The sequence below is a fragment of the Balaenoptera acutorostrata genome, chromosome 5 (genome assembly GCF_949987535.1).
Source record: "Balaenoptera acutorostrata chromosome 5, mBalAcu1.1, whole genome shotgun sequence".
NCBI lineage: Eukaryota > Metazoa > Chordata > Mammalia > Artiodactyla > Balaenopteridae > Balaenoptera > Balaenoptera acutorostrata.
The window spans coordinates 79,383,940-79,404,848 of NC_080068.1; the positions used below are offsets into that span (position 1 = coordinate 79,383,940).

The following is a 20,909-nucleotide window of genomic DNA, read 5'->3' on the forward strand; positions in this document are numbered from 1 at the left end:
TGAAGCATTTAAAGCAAAAATTTCAATCACTGCCCAGGTGTGAAGACCCACGTGTAGCAAGATGGTCATTCCTTAAAGATCCACACACCTCTGTTCCCCAAATCCCTCTACTGTTGAGATGGTGGAGGCTGGTCCCAACAGTATGCCCTCAACATGCCCTTATTTTCTTGCTGTCCTCGATCAATCTATATCCATTATCCTCCAGGCTTCTGAATCAGAACCCCCTGTGTTTTACTTTGAGCACATAATTTGCTACAATTAATAAGAACATTTTTCTATGTAGCTAAAGACACTTCTAACATATAGTCAGATTTATCCTTAATAAAAAGTCTCCCTTTCATCCTCCTATCTTCTGTACTAGTACTGCACCATACACTACAATCACTATCACCAACTTCCATCAGTATGTGGACAATTCTGAAATTCACCCATGTGCTACAAAATAAACTGTCTGGGGGAAATCCTGCTTTAAAAAGCAGCAGATCTGAAAATCTTGAATGGAATAGTCCTAGGCTACTGCTCTGTTTCTTAGTGGCTATAATAACTTAAGGCTTGGCTCATAAACCCAGGAGAAATATTACTTGATGTTTTTTCCTCATAACTCAATGAAATTATGACACACTACACAGTGAGCCTGAACCTCAAGACATATGGCAGAGCCATGGGAAGACAGCAACATGTAGATAAGCCTGCAACAATAAGGAATAAGGCAAAGAGCATATACCTTCCTGCTTTTCAAAAAATACATACCATAGTATAATTGTGAGCCACTTTATGCAAATCTGTACAACCTTGAGCATCAGCAAAAGAACGGATTCCAAGACAGTTGGATGGGTGAAGCTGTTTCATTAAAAACTTACAGCATGCTTCCACAACCTGTGAAAGCTGAAGAAGGCAAGCTGTAGATAACAGGCACTCAATATTATCTTCTTTTAATTCAAGGCGGCCTTAATGATAAAAAGAAATTCCATTAACTATGGAATTATATTAACTTTAGTTTATAAGGTAATTGGTGTTAACAGTAATAATTCTAAACAAGAGCTCATTACATGCATTCCAGACATAGATGATTTAAGACATTCCAAAAAGAAAAAAAAGTACTGAACATGAAAAAAAACTATTAGCACTTTGTGACTTCTACTAAAATTTAAAAATTAATAGCTTGTTTCCAGAATTTTTAAAGAATGATTTAATTAGTAATATATCTATTACATATAACTCAAATTTTAAATGCAATAATAAAAAAACATAACTCATCAAATTATTACATTAACATTTAAAAATATCATTCAATAGCTTATTATGATAACCATTTTAAAGGTTCTGATATAGAGATTTTAACCTATATACATACCACCAGGGATGGTGATTATAACAGCAGAATTAACTGTTAGCTGTGGCAGGCTTTATTAAAAGCAGAAATCTGAAATCTAATAATACAACTTAAATCTAAGAAGTTTTAAATTCATATTTTCAGATTTATTACCTGTATATGCATACTGAATCAAGGACCACAGTGAATTTGGTTCTACACCTTCCATTTTTATTTCTTCTTGCCTTGCTTCCCTGACATCATTAGTAAACATGGCAGCAAAATAATCTGAGACAGAGGAGAGCACCAATCTAAGAACATATTAGAAGAAAAACAACAAATTAGTGACAACATCAAAGCTGATGTTCATTAGTAAATGCTGCTGCTTTCTTTTTCCTTATTTTTCTTTTCCTTTTTAAAAAAAATTTTGTTACCCATAGAAAGTGTTTGGTACTAAGAAATGCATTTTAAGTTTGACAAATTGCTTTATGCTCTAGCTCCTTCCTTTGAGTAATAAATTACCATTACTGAAAATTTTCTGCTGACATAAATGATTTACTCATTCACTCCTTAAATATCCCTTTTAACATCCTGAAAAAAAGCTACAAGCTCACAGCATTAAACTGATGATATAAAAAATGGGGGGAAAAATGTAAAGGTTCTTCTTTTTATCACTTTTGAAAATAACCTAAGTTTTTTTTTTTTAATTGTAGAGGTAGTCAATATATGGAAGACATTTGATACTGGTTTTAGGTTATTTTTTAAAAAATATTTATTTATGTATTTGGCTGCACCAGGTCTTCATTGCCACGTGTGGGATCTTCGTTGCGGCATGTGGGATCTTTTAGTTGTTGGCATGCAAACTCTTAGTTGCAGCATGTGGGATCTAGTTCCCTGACCAGGGATCAAACCCGGGCCCCTTGCATTGGGAGCACGGAGTCTTAGCCACTGGACCACCAGGGAAGTCCCTAGCAGGTTATTTTTAAACTTCATGATTTTCAAATTATTATAGTATATTATAATGTTTGTATTTTGTTATAAAATTATATCATTATCACAATACAAAACTATACTTTGTATTTTGTTATAATACATTATTATATATTAGGTATGTCTGTGTCCAAATTATTGATAGTCACATATAAGCAAAAATAGGTTATAAATATATGTATTTGAAACGTGCATTTTTCATTTGATAATATGTCTTGAAGATATTTTCCATATCAGCACACTTACACAGATTTACTTTATTCATTTGTTAAAGTAGAAATTATGATACAGATAATAGTTGAAGCTCTCTCTGTGCTCCTCTCTAATTCCCTTCACCTCTCTCCCCAGGAGGGCATTGCTGAATCTTATGGTTTGCCAAACTGCTCTCCAAAGAGCTGTGCCAGTTTAGTCTAGCATCAGCACTGCAAAAGAGTTAACCTTTCCCCACAATATTGTCGATGTCAAAATTTTGGCCGCCTGCAAGGTGTTAAATGGTATCTCATTGTTGTTTTAATTTTCATTCACCTGATTGTTAGTGAGGTTGAAGGTGTTTTCAAATGTTTTTTGGCCATTCAGGTTTCTTCTTCTGAGAACTGCCCATTCATTCAGTTACTCACTGAACAAATAATAATGCACACCTAATAAATACTGGGCACTGTTCTAAATACTTGAGATGTATTAATACCTTCTCTTACGGAGTCTTATATTCTACAGGGAGACAAACAATACCCAGCAGAAGTAAATTCTATAGTACATCAAAAAGTGATAAGTGCCATGGGGAAAAAAGCAGGGTAAGGGCAAATGGGGAGTGGGTTTAAACAGGTGGTCTCATGGGAAGGTGACACTTGAGAAAAGACTTGAAGGAGGTGCAGGAATTAGTCACACAGGTATTTGGGAACAGCATTCAGGCAGAGGAGCAGCCAGTGCAAAACTCCAAAGGCAGAAGCGGCATGCCTGCCACATGCAAGAAACCACAAGGGGGTCAGTGTGGTTCAAGCAGAGTGAGAAAGGAGGGCAGAACGGTAAAGAGGTAATGGCAGGCTGGGTCACATAAGCCACTGTGAGGACATGGGCTTTCACACTGTGACATGAGGAGGCACTGGAAAGTTTGATCAGAGAAGCAACCAGATATAAGTTCCATTTTAAAGGATCACTCAGGGAGCTGTGTAGAGAACAGAACGTAGGGGAAAAAGTGCAAACAGGGAGACTAGTTAGGAGTTTCTTGCACTGGTAATCCAGGTGAGATGGTGATGGCTTTCACAAGCGTTGCAGGTAAGGTAATGAGTTCTGTTTTGGAAACAGGGAATTTGAGATGCCTGTATGAAATTCAGGTTGGAATATCTTTCTAATAAACCCATGCTCACAACATGGACTTTCTGTCACAATATATAGTAGCATCTCAATAAATGTATGCTGAACTGAGTAACTGAAAACTTTAAGACCAAGCCCATTTTTTCTAATTTTACTTTCGCTTTGGAGGGTTTAACAAAACTTTTGAGACACAGTATTAATTAGTTTTGAAAGGTATTAAAAAAAAACCTTTGGGATCATAATGGTGATTAACACTGAACAATTAAATATGTAATTATTAGAAGAAAAATAATGAATTGTTATTTATTTAACAGCTTCCATTTCCTTTTCTTACATCAAGAAGTAATACTTCATTTCTGTTAAAGGCTTTTATCCCCTAGCACCACTGCTTTTCATATTTCTTGGAGGCAGGCAAACAGAAGTTGGAATAGATGTGGCTATTTAAAAGCTCAAGTTTTGCCACTCCGTTCCACCAGCCTTTTTGTTTCTAAATACTCAAAGCTCTAATTTCTACTGAGCTTATTGAAAGTTATTTAACAGGGAGAATTAGGTGGAGTGCTGCTCATAGTAGCTGAAATCTATACCAAACAATACTAATTTCAGGCTGGTATGTTTTGTTTTTATGCTTCTACAGAGGGAAAGTGATCCTTTTGGGGTCATTTAATGTGTAATAATTTCATATGCACTGTCTTCTTTGCAGAAACTCCATGAAATATACCACTTTACCAAAATAGTCCATTGCATAATCAAGTAGAACAAGTTACCTCAACATACATAACTAAATGATCAAGGAAATATTTCACACATGTAGAGATTTAGAAAACAATTACCTATGAGCTGGAATTCTGCGATCACCAGCAACTAGAATTACATCGCATAACTGTTTGTGTCTCAAATAGTTTTCCATCTTTTTGAATGTCTGTTCAGCATGATTAAGGGCTTGGAAGAATTCATCTGATGAACATGGCTCCATAGTATGGCAGGCTGATAATGTCTGACTGCTATTGGAAGTCCTGAAAAGAAAGAAAACACACATTTTGAAAAGTCGCTAACACATTAAAAATCTTTCCTATTAAGTCCTTTTAAATCCTTCAGATGTAATAGAAGCAATGCTACCAGTCTATATTAATGAACAATCATTCATCATTTTTGCCTTTGAAAATCAAATGATGGCTCAAATCATGTGTGTCTTGCAAACATTGTGAATGTGATACCGTCTAGTTAATAGCTACATATATTCTTTGCCTGTTCTTGAGGTCTCTTCTCTGGTCAATACGACGTCTCTGCTGAAAAAGAGCCAAACTATATTCATATTGGTAGTCATAGCTCCAACATTATATTTAAGGGCATAAGAGATCATTTTTTGAAGGCAGAAAGGGAATTAAACTCTTTTGGAGATATAAACCCAAGCCATCCTTTACTTAAAAATGGGTTATGTTCACAGTTCATTTATAACTGTTTAGAATACAAAATATATTATCATAAAATTATAAATGAATTATAAATAATTATAAATTATAAATAATAATTATTAACAGATTATAAATAAATCATTATAAATTATAAATAAATCATTTGATTCTCTGACTAGTCTTCAATAGCCCAGGTAACCTATAACTTAGATTATAGCTTAAAAGAATTTGATGGCCTAACCCAGGTATCTAAAAATTATTTGAAATTTCCAAATTATAATTTGAAGAGTATGAGTTCTATATCTTCATTATGATTCATTGATGGAACTGGTGAAAAAGTGAAAAGATTGGGACTAAGAATGAAATCCTAAACCCACCCCTCTCCTCCAGATCCCTTATCCAAGATCACTTGAATCAAGTAATCAACATCCCTTGGTTATGCAATTAACTACAAAACCACCGACTATGCCATAACTTAGTTATCATTTCTCATCAGATCTACTTTTAAGGATATAATGATTCTTATTTATTTATTTATTTATTTATTTTGGCTGTGTTGGGTCTTCGTTTCTGTGCGAGGGCTTTCTCTAGTTGTGGCAAGCGGGGGCCACTCTTCATCGCGGTGCGCGAGCCTCTCACTATCCCGGCCTCTCTTGTTGCGGAGCACAGGCTCCAGATACGCAGGCTCAGTAGTTGTGGCTCACGGGCCTAGTTGCTCCGAGGCATGTGGGATCTTCCCAGACCAGGGCTTGAACCCATGTTCCCTGCATTAGCAGGCAGATTCTCAACCACTGAGCCACCAGGGAGGCCCGGATATAATGATTCTGATAAATGCTTTGTTGAATCAAGCCTCACTATATCTTAAGAGAATTTTCTTAATATAAATATCTAATAATCTTATCAAAAAGAAAAAGTGTTTGAATCTTTTAAAATAAAGGGAACTGAAGCCAAGGAGATTAAGTGTTTTGCCAAAAGCCAGAGAGTTTGTTCATGGCAGAAATAGGGCTTTCATAGAGAATGCTATGTGTTCACCAAAACCCTTTTTCTTTTTCTCCTGGCAATATAGCTAGACTACATTTCCCAGCCTCTCGCAGATAGGTGTGGTCTTATGATCGAAATGAACTGTGTCAACTCTAGGCTAAAGTGGCTAAGAGCAGGTGTGTATCTCCCATTCTTTCTTTCTATGTCCATGTGGACTGAGGACTTACATGGAGGAAGAGGTAAAATATACACAGGAGTGTTCTTAATTGAGAAGACTGTATACACAGACTATACTCACAAGGACTCTCATGTTGATTGAGATGTATCAGTTTCGAAAGTTAGCAGTGCCTCGACTAATATATATCTCTACCTAAATCCTCCCAGCCCATTGCATTTTTAACGCCATACAAATATGGGTCCTAAAATATGTTCTTGGGGGATAACTGTCAATAATGATAACAGAAGCAAAATATATATTATCTAGAAGGTATATATTGCACACTATGAATATTACTGGTGTAATGACTTGGGAAATCTGGTATAAAATACTCAACTTTACATTTAAGATCATTAGTATAAAAATGTATTGAGTAATGTGTAACTATATGTTGCTTATATAAATAAATGAGAATTAGAAACTATTTTAAAATCTAGGAAAAATGTAACATAAGCAAAAACAAATAATGTTGATCTTGATGAATACCAATTTGAAGATTTAAAACATTTCTCAATAAAATGAAGTTTTATATTGTCAAAATACTGACAAATGATTGAGTATTAGTGATCTAAGGATGAAGGAAGATTAGAACACCTGATTTTTATAAGTCCAAATTCTTTCAAGAACAAGAAAATATGAGGTAAATAAATCAAGTACTTTTTTTTAGGGCCCCTATATTTTGTATTACATTTCTTATACTTTATAATAAATTCTCAGTAATGACTAGTCAATGAGTTAGTTGAATGTTTTTGAGTGATGAATTGCCATCATACAAACATAAATGTTAATCAATGTTAAATTTTGAAAGAACAACAGAACTTCATAATACCAACATCATTAAGTTATTACAGGCCAGCTTTTATGTTGGTATAAGCCCAATTAATAAAGAGACCATCTCTTTTCTTGTCAAGAACTTTCAGAGTGTTTAGTTCTTCAGTCTATGACATGAATCAGGATAATCTGGAAAGCAGTTTAGCATTTGCGTTCAAGGTCTCATTCCTTAAGACTGATTCAGTAGGTCTGAAGTGAGAACCTGAACATCGTATTTTTTAAAGCCCTACGTGCGATCCTAACACATCACAGGCTGAAGACCACCAGTACACTTCAGGCAAGAGATGGATACATTACACAAATCAACATGCGTTCGACTTACAGATTCAAAACATTGATATACACAATAGATACTTTACTTCAGATTTGTAAACTGAATTTCTTTGAATATTTTAAATGCACTAGTAAAACTTAATAGAATATTTGTTATATTCAAAATGAGCATAAAGGTAAAACATCAAAATTGTTTATATACATAGACATTAACAAAACTATTTATGATTCTAAAATAATATTTCAAACTTGTTTTTTTAAAGATGTGTTTAATTTTTATTGCATCATCCACCCCTTCTGAGAATCTGTTGAAGTTTTTCCCAAATAAATGCATAGTTGCCTTACACAATTTTGCATACAATTTCCGAGGAGATTGTTAGAGCCCCCTGAAGCCTGTTCACTAATCTACAAGTTAACAACCACAGCCCTAAAGAGATAGGAGGACCTGTCTGAAGGCATCCAAACACCTAAAAAGAGGTCACATCAAGTGGAGGAACAGGATTTGGAGGTTCTGGAAGGCCTTATGGGCAGGCCCGTCCAAGGGCTGTCAGAGAGACAGCCTCGGCTCCAGGACTTAAGACTGGCTCCCCTGGGCCCACATCCCCTTGTGGCAACTCTGGGTTGGATTTGGGCAGGTCCTAGAAAAGAGGGACCAGCTGTCCTCTTGACCACCAACCTTACCCTCTTTGCTGATTTGTATTAGCTCTCTGGCTCCTACGAATTCAAATTTTCTACTCCTATTTACACTCTCTGCTGAACATTTCGAACTTCTTGATTTGCTTTCAAGGCTTCAGTTGCTATCACATGTTAAATAAACATGTTATTTCAATGAGACAATTAATTCAGAGATTTCTGAGTATAGCAATCACTCCCACTGCTCCAAATGAAGGATCAAAAGAAGTGCAGGCTTCTGATTTGTAGTCTATGGAAAAGCGAAGCTATCCATTCACAAAAGGAACATGAAAGAGGTAAGAACAGAGCTACTCAGGCTTAAAGAGCTGCACAGCTTTCTAGCATTTCTTGTTCTGTTTTAAGAAATTTGGGACCTTGCACATACAATGTTAATAATGCAAGAATTTACTTAAAAAAAGAATTTACTGCATATCCATACAACTGTAGAACCTAGGTATCAGAACCATTATACACAGAACTTTTACATCTAGAAGGAACCTATGTAGTCATTTAATTCAACTCCCTTATTTTGCAGATGAGAAAATTTTGAGGCCCCAAAGGGCTCAAAGTGATCAACCAAGGACATATAGGCAGCTGGATACAAAACCAGGATCAGGAGGCATTCAGAATGTTGGTCAAATCACTCACAAAGGAATGGAAATTTTTGCTTACCTTTACCCTAAGGCATCAGTGAGTGCAAGGACCAAGGGTATGAAGGGAGAATGATAGTACAATATGAATGAGGATAATTTAACAATAACAACAACAACAACAAAAGACATGAGAATTCAGGATCCTAGACAAAAGTCTACTGCTCTGTGACTACCCCTTAGCTAGGGTTAAGAGAGCAAGAGTCTTTTAGGTTTCCATGGGGCAGAGATAACATCTCTATCTCTGGCTTATCAAATGTTTTTAATACTCTGGCTCTGTGTAATTTATAATGTCAGTACTTTCTTACTCTTTCTTTTCCTATTATGTGTTTTGGTTTGGAAGCTTGAATTGGAGAGGTATGGGGTAGTGATTAAGAGCACTTTAGGAAGGTTCTAGAGCTGTGCTGTCCAATACAGTAGCTACTATCCCCCATGTGGCTATTTTAATTAAAATAAAATAAAATAAAATAAAAAAGTTCTTTAGTTGAACTAGTCATATTTCAAATGCTCAAGTAGCCCCATGGGGCTAGTGGCTGCCAGATTGGATGGTGCAGATATAGAACATTTCCATCACTGCATAAAGTTCTATTGCGTAGTGCTGATTCAACTCTGTCACTATGTATCTGGATGAGTTAAATAACTTCTCTAAGTCTTACCTATTATTATTTCAATAATAATACAGGAATAAGTAATACATAGTACTTTCTTTTAGAGGATCCTTCATGGGAGGATTATTAAATGAATCCATAACCCTAGCACAGAATAAGTACACAATCAAGGTAAATAAACTCCTATTAGTAGATCCTTGCTTTTTAAAGGCCAATGGGAAGGCCTGTAATCTCAGTCTTTTGTCTTATACAATGTTGTTTGTTTGGTTGTCTTCCTAAAAAATGATCGCCAACATTATCAATTTTTATAACTAAATTTCCTGATTCCTAATTAAAATGGCCTTTAACAAACCCAGTAGACATCCTAACCCACAATATAAACAACTGGGAATAGGCCATTTATGGAGCATTCAAAACACATTTCTCTGTGATTTCTACTAGATCTTTACATGGTAACAGAGGAAATATATCTAACATTTCTGCTTAGTTTTATTTCTTAGATGTTACTAAGATGGTAAGTCATATTTCAAAGAATTACATCATGAGATCATTCAAATCTTTTGTAATAGATGTTCACTGTAATGAACTCTACATTGCTGGGTATTTCCAGGCTACCGGGAAACATTTAATTTTTAGCTTATTGTCCCTCTGCAGTAGGCTATGAATTTGTCAGTCAGAAAATGCCTAAACATAGAAAAGAGGCAAGTATCAAACAAATCAAGTCACCAACTATTTATTGAGTAACTCCTCAGATGTAGCATTGCACCAGTTGTTAGAAACTGGGGATGCAAAGAAGATATGATTTTCTTTTTTAGTGAAGGGACTTAGAATTTGAAGACTTAAGTTTTATAAAGTGGAAAAAAGTAAACAGCAACACTAATACTTGCAATTCTTCAGATTTCACACATCTGTGCGCACACACAATATGCACCATGGCCAATACTATCTTTTTATTAGAAACTATTTAGATTTCCTCACTATCATCACCAGAACGTGCATTAGGCTTTCTTAATGGAGAAATTTTTCAAAAAGAAGTTTTAAAAATCACTTCACAAGAATTATACTGTATATGATTCTGAGTAGAAAACAAAGCTGCATTGAAACTCTAAGTGGTCTGTTTGGCTCACTCCCCAAGTAAGTGATAAGCTGCCTCATAGCTTCTGGCATTCAGAATTCATGCTTTTGCCAAAGTGCAGATTACTATATCATGAATCTTTTGACATCTTTTACACATATTCAAAGCCACAAATGTAAAATAAGAATGTAAATTGCTTAGTATAGGCTAGCAGTCTCTAAAAAAATTCTTATGCATATCCTTTTCAGGGAACTTTCAAGCATGTGCCCCAATATATATTTATGAGTTTATAAAAGATATAGATATATCATTGTACAATTATTATTTACATTATAAAACAGAAAAAATAGAGATTTAAAAAATAAAATGTAAATAAACATTCTAGTATATATACATATAATTACCATTTCTCCAACAGATCATCTTGTACATCCCCAATTGGAATGTAACTGCGACAGAATTTACAGAAAGGAAAGATCAGTATGGGCTGGTGTTCGGAAAGGCAACAAGCAGCAGGTTAGATCTGAAATACATCTTAAGGTTTAGATGAGCAAGGAGGAAGAGGAGTTGGGGATGTCTCTTTTAAGGAGAGGACAAGGCAGGTGCATAAAGAGAAATGGCAAAGGCAAAGAAAAAGAATACCTTCACCTCTTCCCTTCTCAAGAGAAATACTTTTTCATTTTGGAATTTAAGGAGTTCTCTGCTGGTCCTGCGGCCAAAATATCTGTGGTGAAAAGAGCCAAACGTTGTTTACATAAGAATCAGATTTTCTTAAACAATAACCAGTGTGAAGGAGAAGGGCCAGTGGGCCCTCTCATACAATGCTGCTGAGAATTAAAAGAGGAGTAATGTTCCTGAAATAACTTTGAGAATACAGATCAAAAACCCTAAAAATGTGCACACCCTTGGGACTTTATCCAGAGGAAATGGTCATCTGTATGCAGAGATCTAGCTACGGGGAAGGGGTTATCACAGGTTGTTTCTAACAAGAAAATATTGGAAACAATCTAAATTCCAAAAAAATTAGAATATTGGTTAAATAACCAAAAGGTATGTCTGTGCATGGGAGAATGATGTAGCTATTCAAAAAGATACAGGAGAACATTTAATGACATAGCAAGCTGTTTTACTGGACACCGCTTTTTCCTATTCAGGATTCTTTCTATGATGACAGACCCATCTCGACCTTTTGGGAAACCACACATACCCTACCTCAGTTCACAGGGCTTGGGCAGAGTTGAGTCTTTCCCCTGGGCAGAGGTGAGCAAGGGACTGAGGCCTGGCCAACAAGAGTATCATATCTTCTGGTTATAATGATTTATTTGGGTGGACATAAGATCCAAACAAGACCAATGAGAGTCCATTTCAAGATGTTTGTTGGTACTCTTGGAAAAGAGTCACTCTCTTTCCATTGAGGAGGTTAAGCTGATAAAAAGTAAACTTGGAGCTGCTAGTGGCTTTTTGCTACCACAAAGAAAGTCTGCCTAAGGAAATGCCATCACAAAGGAAAACAGATTCTAAAGAGAGGGAAAAAAAGGATTTCTGGTGTTATTTGAGTATCTGGATTCATCATGTCTAAACTTGTTTGAGTTTTTATTTACTTATGTGAATCAAAATTTTCTAGTCTTTGCTTGTCAGTTTGAGTTGGGCTTCTGCCTTTTTTGACCAAAAGAATCTTAATTTTATGTTTACATTAGGGCAAAAAAGGTTACAAAATAGTATGTACAGTAAGATTCAGATTTTTATTCTAAAAACATAATTTTATTCTATACTTACCTAAAATATACTGGAAGGATACTTCCTCAAATTGTTAATGGTTATTATTTTGGGGTGGCAGGGTAATTTGTAATTTTTGTTTTTCCATTTTTGCTTATCTCTATTTGCTCACATCTCAGTGGTAAAAATAGTAAATAATATGGGAAAAAACTCATTAAAAAATTAGATCCAAAGAGTTCTATCCAGCTGTCTTCACCTCTTGCACCCTGTTGATTATAACCTCCAAACCATTCTTCACATTTACCACAGTAATGAGTTTTAGCTGGACACATGGCTACCCAGGCAGAGACCACAGCTGCGCCTCCTTTGCTACTAGTTGTGGCCATGTGACTAGGTTTTCAACAATGGCACGTGAGCAAAACTGATATATGCAACTTGTGTTATTTGCTTAATGTCCTCCCTTTTCCTTCTTTGGTCCTTCCCATGGACTAGAATGCAGAGGGGGGAGCTGAGGAAGCTTTGACCATAAAGAAATAACAACACCCTACAGGATGGAGAAACAATATGGAAGGAATCTGGGTCTCTGAGGGAACTTGTGTAGCAGAGCTACCTGTCTGCCCTGGGCCATTTTCCCATTTGTTAGGTGATAGAGAAATAAACTTCTATTTTATTTGAGCCACTATATTTCTGAATCTCTTTGTTATATTATCTTAGCCTATTCTCTACTAATATATATTCCCTAAAGTTACATGGCCAAATTATACGGCTCTGTGCATATGAGTGTTTATGTGGGATGTGTGTATGTGTGCATGTGTATCATTGTTTTCATGCCTCATATATCTAATTCTAAAAATGTAAAACTTCACTATCCAGTTCCAACTAGATGAAAATAAAATATAAGCAATAAGTGTCATAAAAGGCTCTTTTGCCTTAAAAATCTGGACTTATAAAGGCCAGTTGTGCAACTGTAATGCTCAACCTTTTTCCTAAGCTGATTCTTTCTAGGAACTAATATGATTCCAATAAATTCCTACTCTGTTTAAACCAGCCAATTTCAGTTGCTTAAAACTAAGAACACTGATTGATACAGTGTACAGATAGGCTTTAGAGGGTTCACGAATTCCTTGAACCCCATATGAAATATTTAACACACACGTGTACATATGCACATGTATGCACACACACACATACAGACGGTTTTCTGGGGAGAGGTTCCACGGCTTATGTCAAGGGAATCCATGATATGACTTGGGCATACATGTGTGAGGGAGGACAATGCAATACATCCTTCCCAGATACAAGTACAATATAGTTGAACTTCTTTGCCATCTCTGGAAGCAAAATTTTTTTCATGTGGAAACATATAAGATTTTAATTTTAAAGTGAACCAGAATTAATAGAATGGTTCAAACAAGGAGATGTAGAGACAACCTAAAGAGGGTCAAGAAAAAGGAGACAGCACTTGAGAAATGGTATATTATGAAGATAACCCCTTGTTGGGAGAGGAGAAGGACCTAAATGCCTTCAAGATGAGTCAAAGAATAGCAAATCAACTGACAAGGTATAGAAGAGTTCAAGGGTATCTGCAGTTGAAACACAGAGTAGCAAACCACGGATAAGATGGATCAGATGACTGTAGGTAAAGGGTTGTGGGTGTGTCGAGAGATTATACCTGTATGCCAGCCAGGGTTGGCTTTTTCAAGAACCAGGCTGAGAAAATTAGTTGAGGAGAGAAAGTGAAACTGGATAGATTGAATCATTAACTGTTATGTTGATCCAAGTTGAACTCAGTGATTAAATGAATAGTCACAGAGAACTGCTTACTGGTATGTGTGCATGAAATCTACATGTTAATCGTTTGCGTTCAAAATGTAGCTATTTCCAAGTGATCAAGGTCAATATCAACAATGATAAGTTAGATTGATGATATGTATCTGTGATATGATGTGCTGAAAATGGCACTTTACCGTTGTGGTCTTCCTCCCTAAAACTCATTAACCCCCATCTAACCATGAGAAAAATATCAGACAAATCCCAACTGAGTAAGACATTCTACAAAACACCTGACCACTACTCCCCAAACTGCCAAGGTCATCAAAAACAAGGAAAGTTTGAGAAACTGTCACAGCCCAGAGGAGCCTAAGGAGATATGATGATTAAATGTAACTGGTATCCTGGACTGTAACAGAAAAAAAGGATGTTAGGACGTTTTCTGTAACAGAAAAAAGGAAATTAAGGAAATCTGAATAAAGTATGCGCTTTAGTTAATAATAATGTATCATACTGGTTCAACAGTAACAGATACACCATATTAATATAAGATATTAGTAATAGGGAAAACTGGGTGTGGGAATATAAGGAACTCACTATACTATCTTTGAAATTTTCCTGTAAATCTAAAACTATTTTAAGAATATAAACTTTAGCTTTTTAAAAATGCGGTTTTATTTTACTTACTAATCTTGAGCAAGTTACTTACCCTTTCTGTGCCTCACTGGCCTCATCTCTACAATTAGAATGATAATAATAGCAATCTAACTCAGAAATTTGTGAAGACTAAATGAGGTAATATAGTACTAAAATGCTTAGAACAGTGTCTCACAGATAGCAAGCACCCAATCAATATTAGCTATTATAATTTTTGGATATTTGTATAGTAGTATTTGACACATATTGACTAAAAATAGTCTGATATATAAAATAGTAAACCCTAACTTTATAAACAAAGGTTGAAATAATGAAAATTTCTCCAATATGTCAAAATTACATAATTTCAAAATTGGCAAATCCAGTAAAGTGTAAACCGTGTTTAAGCTATGGTCACATGGTGAGCCACTATGTAAACCTGGCTGGCCCTGGTGAAAATTCACCCTGAGTTAAAGTCATTGGAACCTACTGCTCACATAGGTCACAACTGTTACTTAGGGTCTAAAATTCCTCACGGTATAAAACACAAAGTTTGTATTTTAATAACAAGGTAATGACTTAGAGATGATTCCATGGACAAAGAGTGGCTAGGCTACAGACCCAAGATCAAAGTTAAAAGATAAGAAACTTTCAAATCACTTAGATGTGTGACAGCATAAATTACCATAAGTCGAAGGCTCAGGCAGACATTTCTTCTACTTAGAATACAACTGATCAAACATTAGCAACATATGCTGCCTCTTAACTTCTGCTTTAACTTGTCTGGACCCACTGTAGGGGTTATGATTCTGCGTATGTAAAACCACTAAGTTGTCTTCCCTTTTTTCTAATAACTCAAAATTTCAATCTAAGTTCTGAGGTCTATACAAGTATTATGACCGCTTAAATGAGAAATTCTTCGTATATTGTATGTATTTCCCCACCATGTGATATCAATCTATAGTATATGCAAATAAAATGTTTACTATATATTTTATTATTTGCAAATGTTATATAATGAAAAGAACTATATCCAAGTTATATACAAAATCTGATGAATGTCAGTGTAGCTTCTTTTGACATTAACAGTGATAGTTTTTGATTTGTTTACAGTAGAAGGGCAAACACCTAGAGAGACTGCTTACTTAATCAAAAAGCTGGGGGCAAATAAACTTATCCTCATAACGAAGATCAAAGACTCAGAGCTGGAGGACTGAAGGAGGATGTGAGAATTAGATATATTTAATCTAGGGAAAAAATGGAAAAGTAGAAGTATACACACAAATGACATTTCTAAAATCTAGAATGCATTTTACTTTTTTGCAATAAGATGTTGGGATAGAAATTTTAAAACACCAGGAATATTAAATTTCTTTGACAGATTTCCCCTCATATCTAAAAATCAAAGACATGTTCTCTAAGTACATTTTATTTTTGAAATAATATTTTAGAAATAGTTTGGTCACTGCAGATGTGAACTGTTTACTCCCATCTTATTATTTACTTTCTCAATCTTCTTGATTAACATTTTAAAAACAACTACATTTATTTTATATTTTAAAACATATAATTTTCTTATTTTTATAACTCCTACAACTAAAAATGACAATTGTATTTTCTTGAAGTATGCACATAGCTACCTCAGTAAAAAAAAAAAATCTTTTTCTGTCATAATGAATATCCCATCAAGAGGACACTTTAATATGGATACTAAAGAATAGATTAACTTAATTTCAGTAATCATTAGCTATGCAAACTACTTTTGTTGAAGGAAGTAAATTATAGTGACCTATGTGTGTATAACTTTTCTAAGGTTATACATGTATATAAACTTTATAATCACATATGCATAATCTCTCCAGGTAGTAGATACATGTTAAGATTTTCATAACTAATGCTGGTAAATGAATGAATGTTTTGATTTTTTTCTAATTTTGTTAGAATATTCTTGATACGTTGCATTGGTTTCAGATAAAAAGATGATTACTCTTTGGTTTCCCACCAAATGGGAATGGTTTTATCCCAAAAATGATAAACCCTGAACCTTTTAATATATACTTTATTCTTTTTATGGCAACAAGTATCCAAAGAAAATACAAAACAATGAAACCATATTAATTCAAATGATCTCCATATTAAAATTATTTGTGGCTCCTGTTCCCTTAAAATAATGCTAAATCATGAACTAATTAAATTAAAAAAAATTAAATACACTAGTTACCTATGTAAAGATACTCCCCTCTCTCCATTACACAAATGATTATAGAGGACTGTTCTATATTTGTTATTGTTCCAGCATCACAGTTCAGAATTCCATATTGTGAAGATTAGAAGAGAAGGCAGTAAATATCCCCAAGTAAAAGATATTTGAATATACGAACTCATTTTGTCTCCATCTCTCATGATGCCTATATTAATAATAACCAACATACAAATTACAAGTGTTATCAAAACCTGTAAAGAAATTTTAAAAGAAAAAGGATCCAGTAATTAATCTAGAAAAATAATAAGCCTTTAAATATTTTTAAATGAAGATGAATCAGAAAGATGACTTTCAGGCCCTAACTTGTTACATAATATGCTATAGTATTGATAGTTTAAACTGATTAAGAAGAAAATTCATTTCAAAGGTAAAGCCTGGTTCCACAGGTGCAGGTGGATAAAGTCATTATGAAATTACCAATTTTTAATTTTCTCTCCTCAAACTCATTTCCCCTTCTTTTTGCCCCCTTTTCACCAGCTGACCACATCTAGCTCCTCTATGTTCCCTTACACTCTCCTGAAGGAATGTCCTTCATTTCCCTAAACAGCACAATTTTCAGAGAAGTGAAGGTAACAGGAATTAGTAGCTGTCATCTTAGAAAGAGACATGTTACTGTATTCTCTGAATTAGTCTGGAGGGCTGCAACATAGGACAAAGAGAAATAACCATAAGAAAAATATTATTGACAACTACAATGGTGCAAAAATTATTGGCAACTACAATATGCCTCTCCTCATAAAACCTTTCATTTTCACAAAAATTTAAAAATGACTCTATAATCTGTTGCAAACTAAAATGTCATAAAAAATTTTATACTATAGAAATGTCTTCTATAGTTTTGCTATGACTATAGAAGATAAATGAATGAAGCAAAATGCAAGGCAATGATGCATAAAATTGCTACCATGTATTATATTCAAGGCAGAGCCAGATCTATATAGGGAACACAAGATATTTCAAAATGAAAGCTATTCATTGTCTTTATAATTTTACAGAATTAAAATCAATATTAGAACATTTTAAAAAATCCCAGCAAAAGTACCACATATACATACCAAGATATTACATATGTGTATATATGTAGAGGTATATATATATATATATAATCACAGATTTTAAATAATAATACTAAATTATTTTAAACAGTATATAGAATATACCCCCATACCCCATTTCTATCAGTAAGAAAATAATCAACCTGCATGAACTGGAATCAGATTCATTTTCTTCTTCACTAGTGCCATCATCCACTTCTGGTCTATCCAGCCAATGTGCACCGCCACAATCTTCTGCTGTAAACTCAAACGCAGGGACTTCAGAGGTGGATGCCATTGGCCAAGAAGGTGAATTCTGAAAATCCAGTTGGCTGGACCTTCGGTAACCAATTGAAGCCAAAGGCAATTGTAGGCTACACGGATCTAAAAACTTTCTCCCACCGTTTGCTCCAGTCTGTCCTCGATTCCAAAATTCTCCCTGCTGGCTGTCAACTGTAGAATTGGGAGATGATGCTTGATGGCTAAACCACCTCCATCTGATTTTCAAAATCTGCTTCACATCAAACTCTTTACGAGAACCAGACATCCTCAGAGAAACCAAGTGATCGTCTAGGCAACGGGCAAAAAGCACTGCACAGAGATTTGTGCATCCAACCAAGACAAGTATTTGCCCTGTTGTACACAATAAACAAATTGAAAGGAAAATAAATCACATTCACATATATATCTACATTTACTTTTATACCAATATATCAGATTATAGAGAACAAAGGACAATGAAAAAAAGATGAAACACGGTGGAACATTCCATTCAATCAGAGCAAACTCTCATCCACCTATCCTGAAACAGCTAGACCACTGTCCCCTACTCTCCTTTCCCTTACTGACCATTAGCTCTCACAAACACTGACAGCATTCATTAAAGTCCTTTTAAACGCAGAACACCACCCCCTTTTCTTAAACCACAAATGACAGAGACAGAAAGCACTATCCCGTCGCAGTGTCTCAGTCTCTGCTGCTTAGTATATTAACTCTTTTATTGCTGAAACAAGAAATGTATTCCACAGCATTTTCCTTTGTACTTAAAAAATCACTGTAAAACTAAAATGTTTCTATTTTTATACTAAGTTCCTAAATGAGATATCACAAAACAACAGGTTGTTTTAAAGTTTTTTAAATTAGATGAGTTATAGTGATTTTCAAGCTGGCTCTTTGGATGCAGGGTCAGGAAGGAGGAGGAGTACAAAGGTGGGGTTCCCGTTCACTGCTCTCCACTTCTATCTTCTCCCTTCAGGAAAGGAGTGTGTTTCACTAATACAGTAAGATCTGGGTAAGACTTCATCTGAGCAAAGAATATTGAGAAGACTAAGAAGAAAGAAAAGGTCTGAAAACTACAAAGGATCAAAATATGACAGTACTTATTCTTTCTCAAATAAATGACCTGAAGTCCATATTGTTCTATAATTAGGATTGAGCCACTCTGAATTACTACAATAGCCAGATTTCTATGACACTACTTAGGAAAAGGAAAGTGTGGCTCAAGAAAGCTACCTAGGACTGGGATAGGATTATTTCTTGGGTGTATAAGTACCCTGATGGTGCCCTCTGTTGTTGGCAAAACAAAGCAATGGTCTGAACATGGTTACAGCTAAGGAGAATTGATAAAGCAAATAAAAATCTATCAAATGCAATCAAATTTTAAAATATTGAATGATTATTGTGAGCAAGACACTCTATAGGCATTATGGGGGACACAGATACATACATCTTGGTTCCTACCCTCAAAAATAATTAAATCGAGTTACTGAAACAACAAAATTGATAACTTAAGTGTAAGAAATATTACAATGCTGCAGTATTAACATTTTGTCATCTACAAAAACAGAGTTTGAATTTTCAGGGTGCTCAATATCTAGTGCTATATCACAATGACAAATGACAAAATAAATGACAAAAAAAGCTGCTTTGGAGGGTTACAAAAATATTGTGAGGTATATCTTAACCCCACACAGCTCTTTAGGAGAATAAAAATTATTCAGAGAAATAAGAATAATAGGCATGAAAAGCCATATATAATTTTGTGCCAAATACTGTAGGACAAACCATAAATACTGTAAGAAAGAGAAAGGAGATATCAGGATGGTGTGGAGTGCTATGGGCCAGTTTCATTAGGGAGAAGGCTTCTAAGAATAGTAAGAAGTTTTACAGCCAGAATGATGAAAGATTTTATAAAGGAAGAAAGATATTAACAAAGCATGAAGTGAGCATACTGACAAAGAAAGAGGGGGGAATATCAGTTTGATCAGCCAACCAGAAATACCTAATTAATATTAAGGAGTAATAAGAGATAAATTTGGATGCATAAGATGACATAAAATGCCCTGAACACACATCAAAGGTGTAAAGCTAGCAGGCAATGTTAAGTGGACTGTTGAACGGGGCAATGTTTTAGAAAATTAATTTGGCAGTAGCATGCAGGATGCATTAGAGAGTGAAATGACACCATTCCCTCTCCTCTCACCTCTGTCAGACTCCTTTTATCAACACCCTTCTAACTCCACTCTACCTATACAACTTTGTTTCTAACTATTTTCCAAATGGACACACTGCTTCATCAGTTAAGACAGAGTCTACATTATAGTGCTTCCTGTTTTACATGCTGTTTGTGTCCCAATTTCTCTGGTTTTGAAATCCCACTCATCCCTCAAGGTTTAGCACAGATATTGCTGCCCTTAGAAAGGCTTCTCCAATTACTCTAGCCTTGTGGTTCTCAACAAAGGTAGGACCAACCCTCTGCTCCCACATCCCAGAAAGGCTTCTGGAAGTAGGGGGCATGGATTTTTAGTTGTTGGAATGACCAGAGAGGGCTATGGGCATTGAATGGGCAGGGGCCAGAGATGGTAAACATCTTGCAGTGCACGGTATAGACCCACACAATGAAGAAATACCACTGTAGTAGTTCATAATGATCTTGCCATCACTGTCTTCATGCAAATAAGTATTTACCAAGAGTTAACATGTTTAAGGCACCACAAAAGGTAGAAAAATAAATAACAAAGATCTTTCTTTAAAGAGGGCTATACTCCGGTAGAGAAAAGGATAATTAAGTGAACATTACAAATAAAGAATACATTTTAATGTATATACTTTTATATAAATATAATTTCAAATTTTAAATTCAATCTGTCAATATGAGA

At 35.0% G+C, this 20,909-nt stretch overlaps 1 protein-coding gene across 2 annotated transcripts in view; it reads right to left on the minus strand.

The window, feature by feature from the left end:
• Positions 1-20,909, minus strand: part of KLHL5 (kelch like family member 5) — a 94,947-nt gene that overhangs the window by 50,150 nt on the left and 23,888 nt on the right. The window contains exons 2-5 of one of the 2 annotated variants that reach the window (XM_057547431.1): positions 17,916-18,384; positions 4,444-4,626; positions 1,487-1,623; positions 751-947 (exon numbers count right to left, since the gene is read on the minus strand). In XM_057547431.1, the coding sequence (XP_057403414.1) occupies positions 751-947; positions 1,487-1,623; positions 4,444-4,626; positions 17,916-18,298 (900 nt within the window). In that variant the 5' untranslated portion in view covers positions 18,299-18,384. The remainder of the gene's footprint in view (positions 1-750; positions 948-1,486; positions 1,624-4,443; positions 4,627-17,915; positions 18,385-20,909) is intronic. The other variant, XM_057547432.1, reaches the window with a different exon arrangement.